Below are 12902 nucleotides of genomic sequence, written 5' to 3'. Positions count from 1 at the left end.
GAATCCATCACCCCAGTCTTGTGCACCCTTCACTGGTTCCCTATCGGCTTTTGGGTGAAATTTAAGGTTTTATTGATTGTTTTTAAGTGTTTAAACTCCATGGGCCCGTCTTACTTAAGTGAGCTGCTGCAGCCCTACACTCCACTCAGGGCCCTGAGGTCAGCTGACCAGCTCCTGTTGGCTGTTCTTTAGGTCAGTTCAAATCCAGACTGAAACACATCTCTTTTTCCTGGCCTTCCACGAGCTGAAAAGGAGTTTACCTTGGCTTGCTACTGTTATTTTATTGCTAATTTTATCTCAAATTTTATTTTTTTCTGTGATAAAGTTATTCTTATTGCTATTTTATTGATGAATCTCTTAATATGTGATGCAGTTGCTGTTGTGCAGCACTTTGTTCAGCTGAGGTTGTTTTAATGTGCTATATAAATACATTTTGAATTTAATTCTTTTCTTTCCGTGTGTTCATTGCGTTCCTTTCGGGGGGACGACTGATCCGCAGCAGCCTCGGGTATAACAGCGTCCGACAGTCAAACCACCCAGAAAATAAGACCAAACAAGTGTGTGTGACATGTTAATTACAGTCGGTGTTTTACGGTGCTGCAATAAACACCGTCCAAGTGCTCCATTAGCCCCCGTGGTGTCTCATAAACCTGTCGGCTGGTAGCTGCCCTGACCTATGAGGGCTCATGATCCAGGCAACACTGAGAGGAGGCGAAGGGGCTGTCGTACTGCAGAAAGAGGGGAACCCCTGCTGATCGTTAGAGGGTGGACTGTCAGTAAATGGCTGTATTTGTCTGTTGAGGCTCTGGCTGTGTTCGAAAACCGCATACTTCTCCTACTACTCCTACTACTCATACTGACTTTTTTCCCCGAATGCATTCAAGATTCTCCGAAATGTTGGGTATGCATCATGAGGTTACTACTCATACTCAAACTACCCAAGATGCAACGTAACGTGACGTCGCCGATCGTCATTTCCTGTCAAAACGGCAGTTTTAAGCTAGCTACAACGAGGGTAGGTTCACTTCCTGTTTTCAAAACAAAAGCACCAATTGTATCGTAATAGCTTTCCCTGTGATAAAAGGCAACGGGTATTTTATTTTGTGAAAATAACAGGAAGTGCGTTGCTCACTGCGGCTAGCTTTAGTAGTGCCGAATTCGTGGGAACAAAATTGTAACTAGCCGGTATTTTGTCAGGTTTTCAACACGTTGGGGATCTAAACGACTACTTTCTCGCCTGAAAATATTTCCAATGTTGCTAAAGTTTACAGAGTTTCAGGCCGGCTGATTTCGGCTCGGGCAGGAGCGAAATGCATTGTGGGTAAACAGCCTCTCTCTTTTTGAGAGTGTAGATACAACATATGAAACCGTGAGGGGGATCTATTCAGGATGGACTCTGACGCTGAGTTTATTACTTATTTTTCTAAATCCCGGCCAAGATCCAGATGTTTCTAAAGACCTCGTCCGTGTTCTTCTGCTTATAAAAAGGGAAATTATGATGCAGTTTAAATGCTTCACTCAGTCCAAGAATCACAGAAGCTCAACGGTGAATGTTCAAGAAGAAGTTAAAAGACACATTACAGCTGAGGCTGCTGTGCTGGGAGTGATGTTTTGCGAGTGTTTCATATTGAACATATGGAAAACGTGGCCTCACGGGTCAACATTAATGGTGCTTAAAGCCCTTTTCAAGTCGGCTAAACTCACTAAACATTTAAATTCTGGCCTGAGGACGTGCCCCCGCGCTCTATGTGGGGAAAAGATATTCATGTGCATGCATGCTTGTGTGCGTCTTAGAAGGAATACTCACATGGTTGCAGTCAGGGGCAATATCGGTTTCCTGCAGAAAGACGGAGACAGAGATAAGGGTGAATCCTCAGATGGATTTAAATTATTCATGGATGCAAAGACAGTGAACACCTCTGAAGCTCATCAGTTAACATACTGTATCTGCTTTCTTTCATCCATGCATGCAGCAGAGAGTTTTGTTTTTTAGGGTTTTTTTTCCATTCAGGCTTTAACTTATGTGCTGGAGCTTTTTCTTGGCAAACAACAACCTGCCACACAGTGAAACTGCCAAGTTGGGCAGCATCTTGCCTGAAAGCAAAAGTCTGTTCTCACAGACTCTCACAGCATCATCAGAGTACTGGTTACAGCATGCAAGCTAACCTTAAACCATTTCTATTTCTGTTGGGCAACCATTAAACAAACAAAACATGATGGGTTCAACTGTGAGCTTTAGAGGCGTGTTGGCTGAACTTTGGACAACCAGAGGATTCAAAGAAATGTCCCTCCTTTTAAACCAGGTGCTGGTTCAACTTTAAAGCTTTCAATGCGTTTAGCCTCCCTTCGGATAGAATTTAGGAAAAAGGCGCCACACCCACTGAATGCTTAAAGGATCATTGTTGGTGAACTCAACGCAAGGCAAGGCAAGTTTATTTGTACATCACAATTCAACTACAAGGTGATTAAAAGTGCTTTACAGATGCATTAAAACAGTAAAGACCTCAGAGCTGGACTGATATGGTCCAATTTTTTGGTCTTAGTGAGGACTCGAGCAGCAGAGTTCTGAATGAGCTGCAGTTGTCTAACTGACTCTTTAGGTAGACCTGTAAAGATGCTGTTACAGTAATCAAGCCGACTGAAGATGAATGCATGGACTAGTTTTTCCAGGTCCTGCTGACACAGCAGATCTTTTAACCTCGATATATTCTTAAGGTGATAGTAGGCTGACTTTGTTATTGCCTTAATGTGTTTTTCCACATTTAGGTCCGAGTCCATCACTACACCCAGATTTCTGGCCTGGTTGGTAGTTTCTAGGTGTACAGATTGAAGTTCTGTGGTGACCTGAAATCGTTTCTCTTTGGCTCCAAAGACAATTACCTCAGTTAAGTTTTTGTTTAGCTGGAGAAAGTTGTGGCACATCCAGTCATTAATCTCCTCAATGCATTTACCAAGAGCCTGTACAGGGCCTCGGTCTCCCGGTGACATTGTAATATATATCTGCGTGTCATCTGCATAGCTATGGTGGTTTATTTTGTTGTTTTTTTATAATCTGTGCCAGTGGGAGCATGTAGATGTTAAACAGAAGAGGTCCCAGGATGGACCTCTTCTCAAAGACTATCTCTCAGTTGACCAAAGAGCTCAACAAGCCAAACAAACACGGATATCAGTGAACACTATAACATAGATGCTCTGCTCCGAGTTGGAGAAAAGTATTGAAATTCCCCCCAGAATTACTCTATCAGAACTTTTCAAGTTATTCTTTCCTTATCTTCGTTCATTGAGCTTCCCTGCAGACTGTTTGCAGCCCCCTGTGATTTTCTGTTGAGGGGTGCAGTGCAGGGATGCAGTTTGTCTCAGATTCCCTGCAAACCAATGTCTTAATACAACCAGTCTGGTTTAAAGAAGCTGTTGTAAACCAGACTAGGTGTGTAAAAGGGCTTTGCAGCCGATGACACTGCCCGACAATGTTTTTTAAATCAAGCTGAACATTAAATCATGTAGCGTTCGCAAACCCCCGACTGGCAATATTAAAGCATCATACGTGTCTGCTTCACGTCCATGTTAAAGCGAAGTTGTTTTGAATATCGTCTCCTGGATTGAGCAGACTCAACAGTACACTGGCTCAGATTTTAGTTTTACTTGGTTGGTTTCCATAATTCCTACCCCAGGCTGCTGTAGCAGCAGTTTCCCTGAGCCGCTGAGCCGCTGCTCTGGCCGTCACAGCGGAGTGAACTGGTTCTAAGGTAGAAACAGCACCTACACCATTTTGGTGGAAAATGAGCAAATAAAATCACAGAAAGACTAACTCTTTCTAGTTCAGCCCTTGGTAGGTTTGTGGAGAAGTATGTGTGTTACCACTGAAAAGTGTCCTATCTTGATTACTTAAAGAGCATTGTGGTGTCCAAATAACCTAATGATCTGGTAACTATCACAATGAGCTCTGTGGTCAGTAAAACGTTTGCTGAATATAATTAGCAGAGGTCAATCAATTCCATTTCCACATTATAGTCACAGACATTTAATTTTGAAATAAAACATGCAGCAGTCTAAGACTGTTTTTTCCCCTCAGTTTTCTTAAAGGAGAAGTTAGTTTGTTTTTTTTAAACCTGGACCTTATTTCTGGCATAAAATACGTTCATCTGCTCACAGATAACAGTTTGGTGAAAGTCGGCGTCCTTCGGAAGATATTTAGATCACTGGAGATCGGCGTATATCCATATAACGGGAGAGAACAGGGCAGAGACAATACAGCCTCTAAATAAGGCATTATCTGTCTTTATTTCACCAATACTTTAAGACCAATGAATGAATGAACGCGTACTATTGCACTGTTAGCTCAGAGCTGCTGTGTTGTTGTTATCGGTGGCTTTCTACTGGGATGACATCATCGACGCTCCGTCGCTGCAGCATCTTTACACAGAATTTGCTACTGCTGCTGCTAACATGGTTCGTTATTGCGTATTTCCAAATTGCCACGTTGCACAAAACTAGCAGCAGCAAACTCTGTGTGAAGTTAGCCGACCGTCACAGAGCACGGAGTGAATGAGCTGTGCTGCAGTGGCGCGTGTTGATGACATCATCCCATTAGATGCGGATGCATGTGTAGAAAGCAAACTGTTATCGGTGAGTAAATGAACGTATTTTATGCCAGAAATAAGGTCCAGGTTTAAAAAAAAAAAAAAAACAACTTCCCCTTTAACAAAAGATGCAGCTGAGCAGCAGAACAAACAGCAGTACCAGTATCACTAAAGCAGTCAGCGAGGTCACATTTCTCTCCAAATGGCTGCAGTTTAACATGAACAAGGCAGCAGAAGCTCGACATAAACTCGCCCACAACATGCTAGAGTACGAGAGAAAACTCACTTCACTTTACTTTGCAGTAAAAGGACATGAAAGCACTTTGTAAAGACCACGAGAGCAGAGGCAAAAACTCTCTCTTTTGATTTTAAAACCTAATTTCCACTCTACGCCTTACTGACAGAAGAATGAGTGTAGCGAGGATACTGGCCCACAGTGGCCCCCTCCATAAAAATGAGCAATTAGTCAAACAATGAGTTATCAATGAATGAGGAGCTGCTCTGCTCACATCAAAGCCTTCTGAAATGAGTCCAGACTAATCCAACAGGCTGATCAAACTGAAGCGGTAACACAGAGTAATTGGGTCTGAATTAGAGATAAAGTCAGGGTGGAGTCCTCTCAGGTACAACAAATGGAAGCGTCCTTTCATTTGAGAACAGAAGCAATTAGAATAGAGCCGTGAAACTAATGCGTAAGGCCACAAAGCTTTTAAGCACCTTTTCACGCAGACTTTTGGGTTTGTGACGCACTTATTTTTTTTTACTGCTCTTCCCATCAGCAGCAGCCTCACCCAACAAGACGAGGAAGAGCCCAAAACAGTGCCTCAACCAACTAGGGGTGTAAGAAAATATCGATACACTTAAATATCGCAATATTTTATTTGGCGATACCGTATTGATATTCAACGGCACTGTATCGATTTTTTTATTAACAATTAACATGCAAATATTCACGGTGTTTGTTCATTTTTGTGTTGCAATTAAACCTCCGGCCGCTAGTTGGCAGCAGTCATTATGTCCTCCGCGCCAAAGGAACAATGAAATCCCGCGAGATCAGTTCTCACAAAAACATATAACAGTTCACCGGCGATGGCTGAGGACGAGAGGCTCCAGCCAGTTCCAGCAGCTTTTAAAGCTGATGTTTGGGCATATTTTGGTTTCAAAACAAAGGAAGGCAGTTACGACTACGACAAGAGCCATGCGGTGTGCAAACTCTGCAACGCCAGAGTCGAGTACTCGGGCAATACTACACATGTGTCGAGACACCATGATTAGCATTACAGGCTAACGTGAAACGAGTGGATCCTGCTCAACGAACTATTCAAGATGTTAACTTTTCTAAACTACCAGCAACCAAGATAACACAGTCAGTACTGTCTTCTATTTGTAAAGACATGCGCCCTCTGAGTGTTGTGGTGAAGGAGGGATTCCGTAATATGACGACAACACTGGAGCCCCGCTACACCATCCCTTCCCGACAACACATCATGGACATCGCTCTCCCGAAGTTGTTCAGACATGCGACGCTTGGACTTTGAGGGCCACTGAATCGTATGTAACTCTTACAGCACATCACTTAGATGACCATAAATTCTTTCAAAGAAACTCAAAATATCGTTGTGCCTACAGTATTGCAATATATCGCAATACAGTGGAAACCGCTTATAGTGGTCACGGATATAGTAATCAACCGCTTATATAGATCAAAAGGCTTGGGACAGAATCATTTCTATACAAATGCTGTTTAAATAATTTGTTTATAGTAATCAAGAAATCCGCTTATAATGTTCATTTTTGGCCATTTTATGAATGTAAACGTGCAAAAATCATTTTAAAACTACGTGTAGCTATTTTATTTTTACTCCCTTCCTTTCTGGACATCTGCTTCTGCCTCGCTAGCCAACGTTACGAGTTGACACTGGGCAGCAAGCGCGCGAATCATGGCTGGAAAAAGGAAGTAATTTTCTCTGAATGAAAAACGTCGTCTCCTCGAGACGTATGACAAATTACCAAAAACGAGCCAATGAGATACTGCGGCGAAGCTTGGCATTCCTCAGGTGCTTTTCCCGGGCGCCGTTGTTTTCTTTCTCCGTCGTTAGCATTCATGGCTGTCTCTCGTTGCTTAATTAGACTACACAAGGGAGCCTGAGGAATGCCAAGCTTCGCCGCAGCATCTCGGCTTGCTGCCCGGTGTCAACTCGTTACGTTAGCTAGCGAGGCAGAAGCATAGGGCAGAAGCAGACGTCCAGAAAGGAATCAAGGGAGTAAAAAATAAAATAGCAAAAAAAATAAAATAATACAAATTCGGTTTTAGTAATCAACCGCTTATAGTGTTCAAATTGGCTCTGGACCAACGTGATCACGATAAGCGGTTTCCACTGTATATCGTTTCGTTGCCCCTGTATCGTGTCGCCAGATTCTTGCCAATACACACCCTTACAACCAACCTCCCAAAGCCCACAAAGTGGCTTTATGACATCACCGGACTTCCTCAGCAGGAGCCATAATGACTCACTGTAGTGTCAACATTACTTATTGGATGTGTGTTTGCTTTTCCGATTGAATCCAACACAGACTAAATGTTAGCGTGTTCTGTATGAAGATCATAAAAATCTAATTGGCCGTCGGTAAGGTGCAGTCAGTTCCACCTGGGCACACATTCACCAACTGCCTCCGAACAGAACAGATAGAAAAAGAGCTGGATTTAAACACACGAATTAGGATGCAACTGAATTAAAGTGCATTTCCAGCAGAAAAACAGAAAAAAAAAAAAATCAAGGATAAAGTGCATCTAAGGCGATAAAATGCCTAAAACAAATAAGATAAAGTAAGTTTATAAGCTTACCAAATCAATGGAAACACCTCCCGACCCCTTTACGCAGCCACTCACTGAACTTTGAATGATGCTGGATAGTCATTATAAAAAGGATGTTCGAGTTTTAGGTTTGTTAAGTGCACTGATGACAGAGGCGTAAAAACGGCTCATTAATCTGGTTTAAAATGCAGCGGTTCAGACAGAAGATGTCCAGGGTGAGATGGAATCCTAACAATGTTCTGGGCCGTCCTCATCATCCGGGTGTCGCTGAAGCTCTCCCAGCTGCACGCCATCCACTCGGAGTTAATAAGCGTCAGCCTGACTGGTCGCCTTGTGCGGAGAAGTGACTCGCTGCGTGTTTGTAACTCTCAGTTGCCTCTCAGCTGTCGGATTTCAGGGCTTAGACCCCCACAAATAAACTCTCAAATGCTTGTTTTGCGACCACATGCTGCTAAGCCGACGGTGGCACTGCCGGGGCTATCTGTGCGCGCTCGTGCCGTCCCCTGGCAAAGAGGCAGATTTATCGGAGACATTTACCTCTTCGGGAGGCCACAGCTGTTATGGAGTGGAACTGATGTAATTATCTCGGTAAAGAGGGCAACGCTCAGGGCCGGAGGAGAGGAGGTGTGTCGGTTTGACGTCAGCGTGGGGAACCAGCGAGGAAGGCGATTTGATGGTTTAGAAAACCGAAAAATAACCTCCCCAAGGGACTGAGGAAATTTCTGCAAACGTTTTACTAAATTATGATTCATCATCTGTTTACACGACAACTTGTGATTCTCAGGAGGCGTTAAAGGAACCCCCGACACATTTAAACCTGCCCAACGGTCACGTTGATCTGTGCAGATATCTCACTCTCAATGTTTTAAACACTGTTTACAGTATTTCTTTACAAGGGAACACTTTAAAGGGATAGTTCGCCTCTTTTCACAAGAAGCTGTATGACATCCCACATTAGCAATATCATTTATGAACATCTTCTTACCCCCTGCTGCGTCCTGTGAGCCGAGTTTCAGCCTCGTTTTGGCGTTTGACTAAAGTAGTCCGGCTAGTTGGCTGGGGCCTCAAAAATAAAGCGTCTTGCTTCTCAAAACAATATGCTTCCAGGAAAAAGTCAGACCTCACAATCGCTTGGCGCTATTTTCTCTCCCTTCGTATCACAGCGTGCTGTTACGGTGTTTACTGCACGGTCTGCACAGCAGGCAGTGATACGAAGGGAGAGAAAATAGCGCCAAGGGATTGTGAGGTCTGACTTTTTCCTGGAGAACGATTTTGTGATGCAAATGTATTACTCTTTTGAACACATATTGTTTTGAGAAGCAAAACGCTTTATTTTTTAAACCCCAGCCAACTAGCCGGACTACTTTCGTCAACACCAAAACGAGGCTGGAACTCTGCTCACAGGACGCAGCAGGGGGTAAGTCAAATCTAATAAATGATGTTGCTAATATGGGATGGCATACAGCTTTATGTCAAAAGATGCGAACTATCCCTTTAAGTCTTGAACATCTCCAGCTGTTTTGCCTCCACCAAACACAGAGAGACGAGGATTTCCTCCCCGTGAAATGAGAACAAAAGAAGAGCCCATTTAATTCATGTGATTCAGCCAACTTTTGAAGCTACAAAAGAGAACTTTGGCCTTGACGGAGACCTTATCTCAGTCAGTGCTCTTCTGATTTATTGTTATTTCCTTTCATAAATTTGGAAGAATTATTTTATTTGGTGCAGGTTGATGAGTAATGGAGTTAAAGGGTGCAAACCAGACGGATCGGCACACATCCGATGTACGTTTCCGCGGTTTAACAGAAAACCGTGACGACTGAAGGAAGAAATGTCCGACAGAATGTGACTAAATGGTTGTTTTCTACTCAGAGCTGCAACTAACAAACATTTTCTGTCGTTTCAGGTTCATTCGCCAAACATGCTGCAAATTCAGTTATCAAGAAACAGTGAAAATAGTCCTAAAAAAGATCCTAAAAGCCAAGCTTGGCATTCAGTTTTCAGTCAGACACAACAGAGACAGGCAGAGATAAAACAAAAAAACTAGAAACAACAGGATAAAAACACCATGAAAAAGAGCTTTTATCACAAAAAAAACAGGTCAAAAAGCTCAGAGTCTGTGGTTTAACTTCAACCTGCAAGTCACCTGACAGCTGAATGACTGCTCACACACACATACATACATGCACTCATTTGACACCAAACCAAGTCAATAATTACTTCACTGAGTCAAATTTGCGGTAAGTTAAATCCGGTGCAGAGTGCTGAGGTCGTAAAAGCTCAAAGCTCACATTAAAACCTTCCCTTTTTACCGTTAAAATGCCAACAAAATGACCGACTCACCCGGGAAAACAAAAAATGAAAAGCCGCTTTAAGGCAAACATAAAAGATGTAGATTTATACAGAAATAACGGGTTTTAAGCCTGACAACACGCCAACAAAACTGCCTCCACAGCTCAAGGTGCAGCTTCAATTTTAAGCCTAATCAAACACATTCAGCCGACGGCTTCGGTCAATGAATGAAAAAAATCCTGCTCGCTCATCTTCTCCCCCTACAGACTATAATTTTGAATACATTTCAGCTCTGAGTCACTCATTACTGGACACAAAAGTTTTCACATAGTGCAGATAAAATCCCAATTAGCTGAAGACGGCAATGGGCCTGAGTGCATGTTGAAAAGTACCCACAAACAAAGTCAAGCCCGGGACGGATGAAATATGTCTACATGTATATGTAATGCATGGTGATGCTGAGCCAGTGCAGTGTGCGTGGTCTTCTGCTTAATATGCAAACCAGACAACAACAGTTTAATGGGCTGGACTGCACTTTTGACCACATGGACACAGCTCCATTTTCCTTTTTAGGCCTTTTTAACTGCACATACAAGCCAACTCTATACCGTTTAGCCTCATTTGTTTGTAAGGTTGATCATTTTGTTGATGTTAACCTGCTTTTTTTTTAAAAAAATACATAATCCCAAGAGTCCCAGAGCCTTGTCAGGATTATTGGACCAGGCTGTAAAGGCATACAGAGAAGCAGCCACCAAAGGATGCAAATGGCCCGCTGAGTCTGAGGCTCATACAGTATTTAGAAAGGGTCGGTGGCCTCTCTCCAGTCTATCAGGGCCGGGGGGGGGGGGGGGGGGGGCATTGGGTCTTAATGTATCCGTGCCTATATCACATAAGTGGAGGAGTCGGTAATTTGTTGATTAAAGCTAGCTCAGGTTAAAACTGACACTTAACAGCCAAAAGATTCAAGAGATCATTTACTTTTAGATTAAGAAAAAACACTGACGAGCTTTAAGATGTAAAACTTTTAAGGTAACTATGTTTTGTTTTTGTTTTTTTAAGACACTGAGAGAACTGTGTTGAGGGGTTTTGTAGTTTTCCTAAATCTTAAAGGGATGATATGAAGCGGTGAACGGATTTGCGGTGCCCCTAAAACGCAAGTGGGAGCCCGGGTTAGGACGCGGATGCAGGTGAAGATGGTCACCTCTGCATCAGTACCAGCCTGACAGCCGGCACGGCTCTGAACCACCGGAGCGACACACCCAGCTCCCCCCAGCGACAGCGGCTCACCTCTCTGCGGTCCTGCAGGCACTCCAGCACGGCCAGGTTGTTGGTCCAGGTGTGCTTGGGACAGAGGCGTATGAGGTCCTCCCGGCAGGCCTCCTCCTCCGCCAGCTTCCAACCGGTCGTCCTTCGAGGCGGGGAGGCCCCGGCGGCAGGTGCATCCTTGACCGGCAGGTCGACGGCTCGGACGACGGGCGGGTTCGGCGGTTCGGCCGGGCCGCTCGCCGCCTTCAAGCCGAGGACGGGCGCGAATTTGAGGAGACACACAAACGATAACAGCAGCAGGAGAAGCGGAGAGCGACAGTGTGCCGCCATCTTCACATAACTGTCAAGGTTGTCCTGATTAGCTACACACTTCCGGTCAGTACTTCACAATAAAACCCGTATTTACCGGTAAAATAGACAACTTCCGGTAAGGTGACAGAAATAAAGGCTTTGCTGTTACACACATTTTGTGGAGCCTATCGACTGTTTTTATTTTACTTCATACATTTAAAAGATCTTAGAGGCTAAATATTATTTAAATTCTAAATCCTACATGGATATCTTACATGTTGAAGCACCTTTTAAATATTTCTAGCTTCATCAACTGTAATTCAATTCAATTCAAAGTTTTATTGTCACATAGTAGAAACACATTTCCTTGTACAATGAAAAACTTACTTTGCTGTCTGCAAGAACGCCAGTCAAAGTAGTAAAAATACTATATTCAAATACAAATAAACAAAAGAAAAATTATTATTGCTGGGTAAGTTAACTCGTTATTATCGCTAATTATTTAACGCTGATTAATTTTTAATCACGCATTAACGCAGTTTTTTTTTTTTATTACTGGAAAAGAACCGGAAAAGAAAGTAATTGGCGGATCCACCAAACATGGAGAAGGGTATGGAACTTTTACTCGGCCATTTTCATTTTAAAGTTCTTCCAGACGGCAGAGTCGACAGAACCAAAGTCATCTGTAAACACTGCCAAGTTGAATTGTCTTCTCAGCGTAGTAGTTCCAGTCTAAAATATCACTTAAAGGCAAAACACCCAACTGATAGCAGCAAGTCATTCAAGGAAACAGACAGTGGAGCGAGGCTTCTACATAAAAACTACAGAAAGATGCTGATGTTAAAAGTGTGTTTGCACAACAAATGTTATGGCACTTTCATTCATATGGCAGCACATTTAAAATAAAGCTACGTACAAATGCGATTAATCGCGATTAATCAGGGAAATCATGTGATTAATTAGATTAAAAATTTTAATCGTTGCCCAGCCCTAAAAATAATTAATGTATATATAACTGAATAGCGCAAATCAAATGTAAACAGGTTGTTGGTTGTGCAAATGTGAACATGTAGTACTTCACAATTTATTAGCTGTTTTGGGGTCTGATGGCAGTGGGAAAAAAAGAGTTCTTTAGCCTGCTGGTCCTGCATTTCACACTTCTGTACCTCCGGGCTGAGGTGAGAAGTGTGAACAGCCCATGTTGGCGATGGGTGGAGGCAGCTCTCCTGTGGACTCTGCCTCTGCAGACAGTGATGCGTCCCATCACTGCGGCGTTACTCTAAAAGTTTACTCTATGAATTTTTTTGGGGGCTTTTTTATGCCTTTAATGATAGCACAGTTGGAGAGAGACAGGAAGCAGGGGCAGAGAGAGGGGGAAGACATTCAGCAAAGGGCCGCTCGTTCCAGGACTCAAACCGGGGCCAGCTGCAGTGAAGACTGTAGCCTCTGTACATGGGGCGCCTGCTCAACCCACTACGCCACCGACCGCCCCTATGAATTCATTTTTAAAAATTCCATTACACTGATTCAAGAAAAAGAAAAACCGGAAATTACCACCCTTGTTTTTTTATACTTTGCTTCCAAGCAGCCAGACTTCCCTGTGATCTTTTAAAGTGGTCTTGGGGAATAGTTCCCCAGGCTTTCTGAAAGTCTTTCAA

General features: G+C 43.2%; 1 protein-coding gene across 2 annotated transcripts in view; it reads right to left on the bottom strand.

Moving 5' to 3' along the window:
- Positions 1-11303, bottom strand: part of LOC142381179 (Golgi apparatus protein 1-like) — a 55284-nt gene extending 43981 nt beyond the window's left edge. For both annotated transcript variants that reach the window (XM_075466904.1, XM_075466905.1), the window contains exons 1-2: positions 10975-11303; positions 1808-1837 (exon numbers count right to left, since the gene is read on the bottom strand). In XM_075466904.1, the coding sequence (XP_075323019.1) occupies positions 1808-1837; positions 10975-11283 (339 nt within the window). In that variant the 5' untranslated portion in view covers positions 11284-11303. The remainder of the gene's footprint in view (positions 1-1807; positions 1838-10974) is intronic.
- Positions 11304-12902: the final 1599 nt, after the last annotated feature.

Source organism: Odontesthes bonariensis, chromosome 1 (assembly GCF_027942865.1).
Source record: "Odontesthes bonariensis isolate fOdoBon6 chromosome 1, fOdoBon6.hap1, whole genome shotgun sequence".
NCBI lineage: Eukaryota > Metazoa > Chordata > Actinopteri > Atheriniformes > Atherinopsidae > Odontesthes > Odontesthes bonariensis.
The sequence above is the reverse complement of the archived record's forward strand: the minus strand, read 5'-3'. Positions and strand labels throughout refer to the sequence as shown.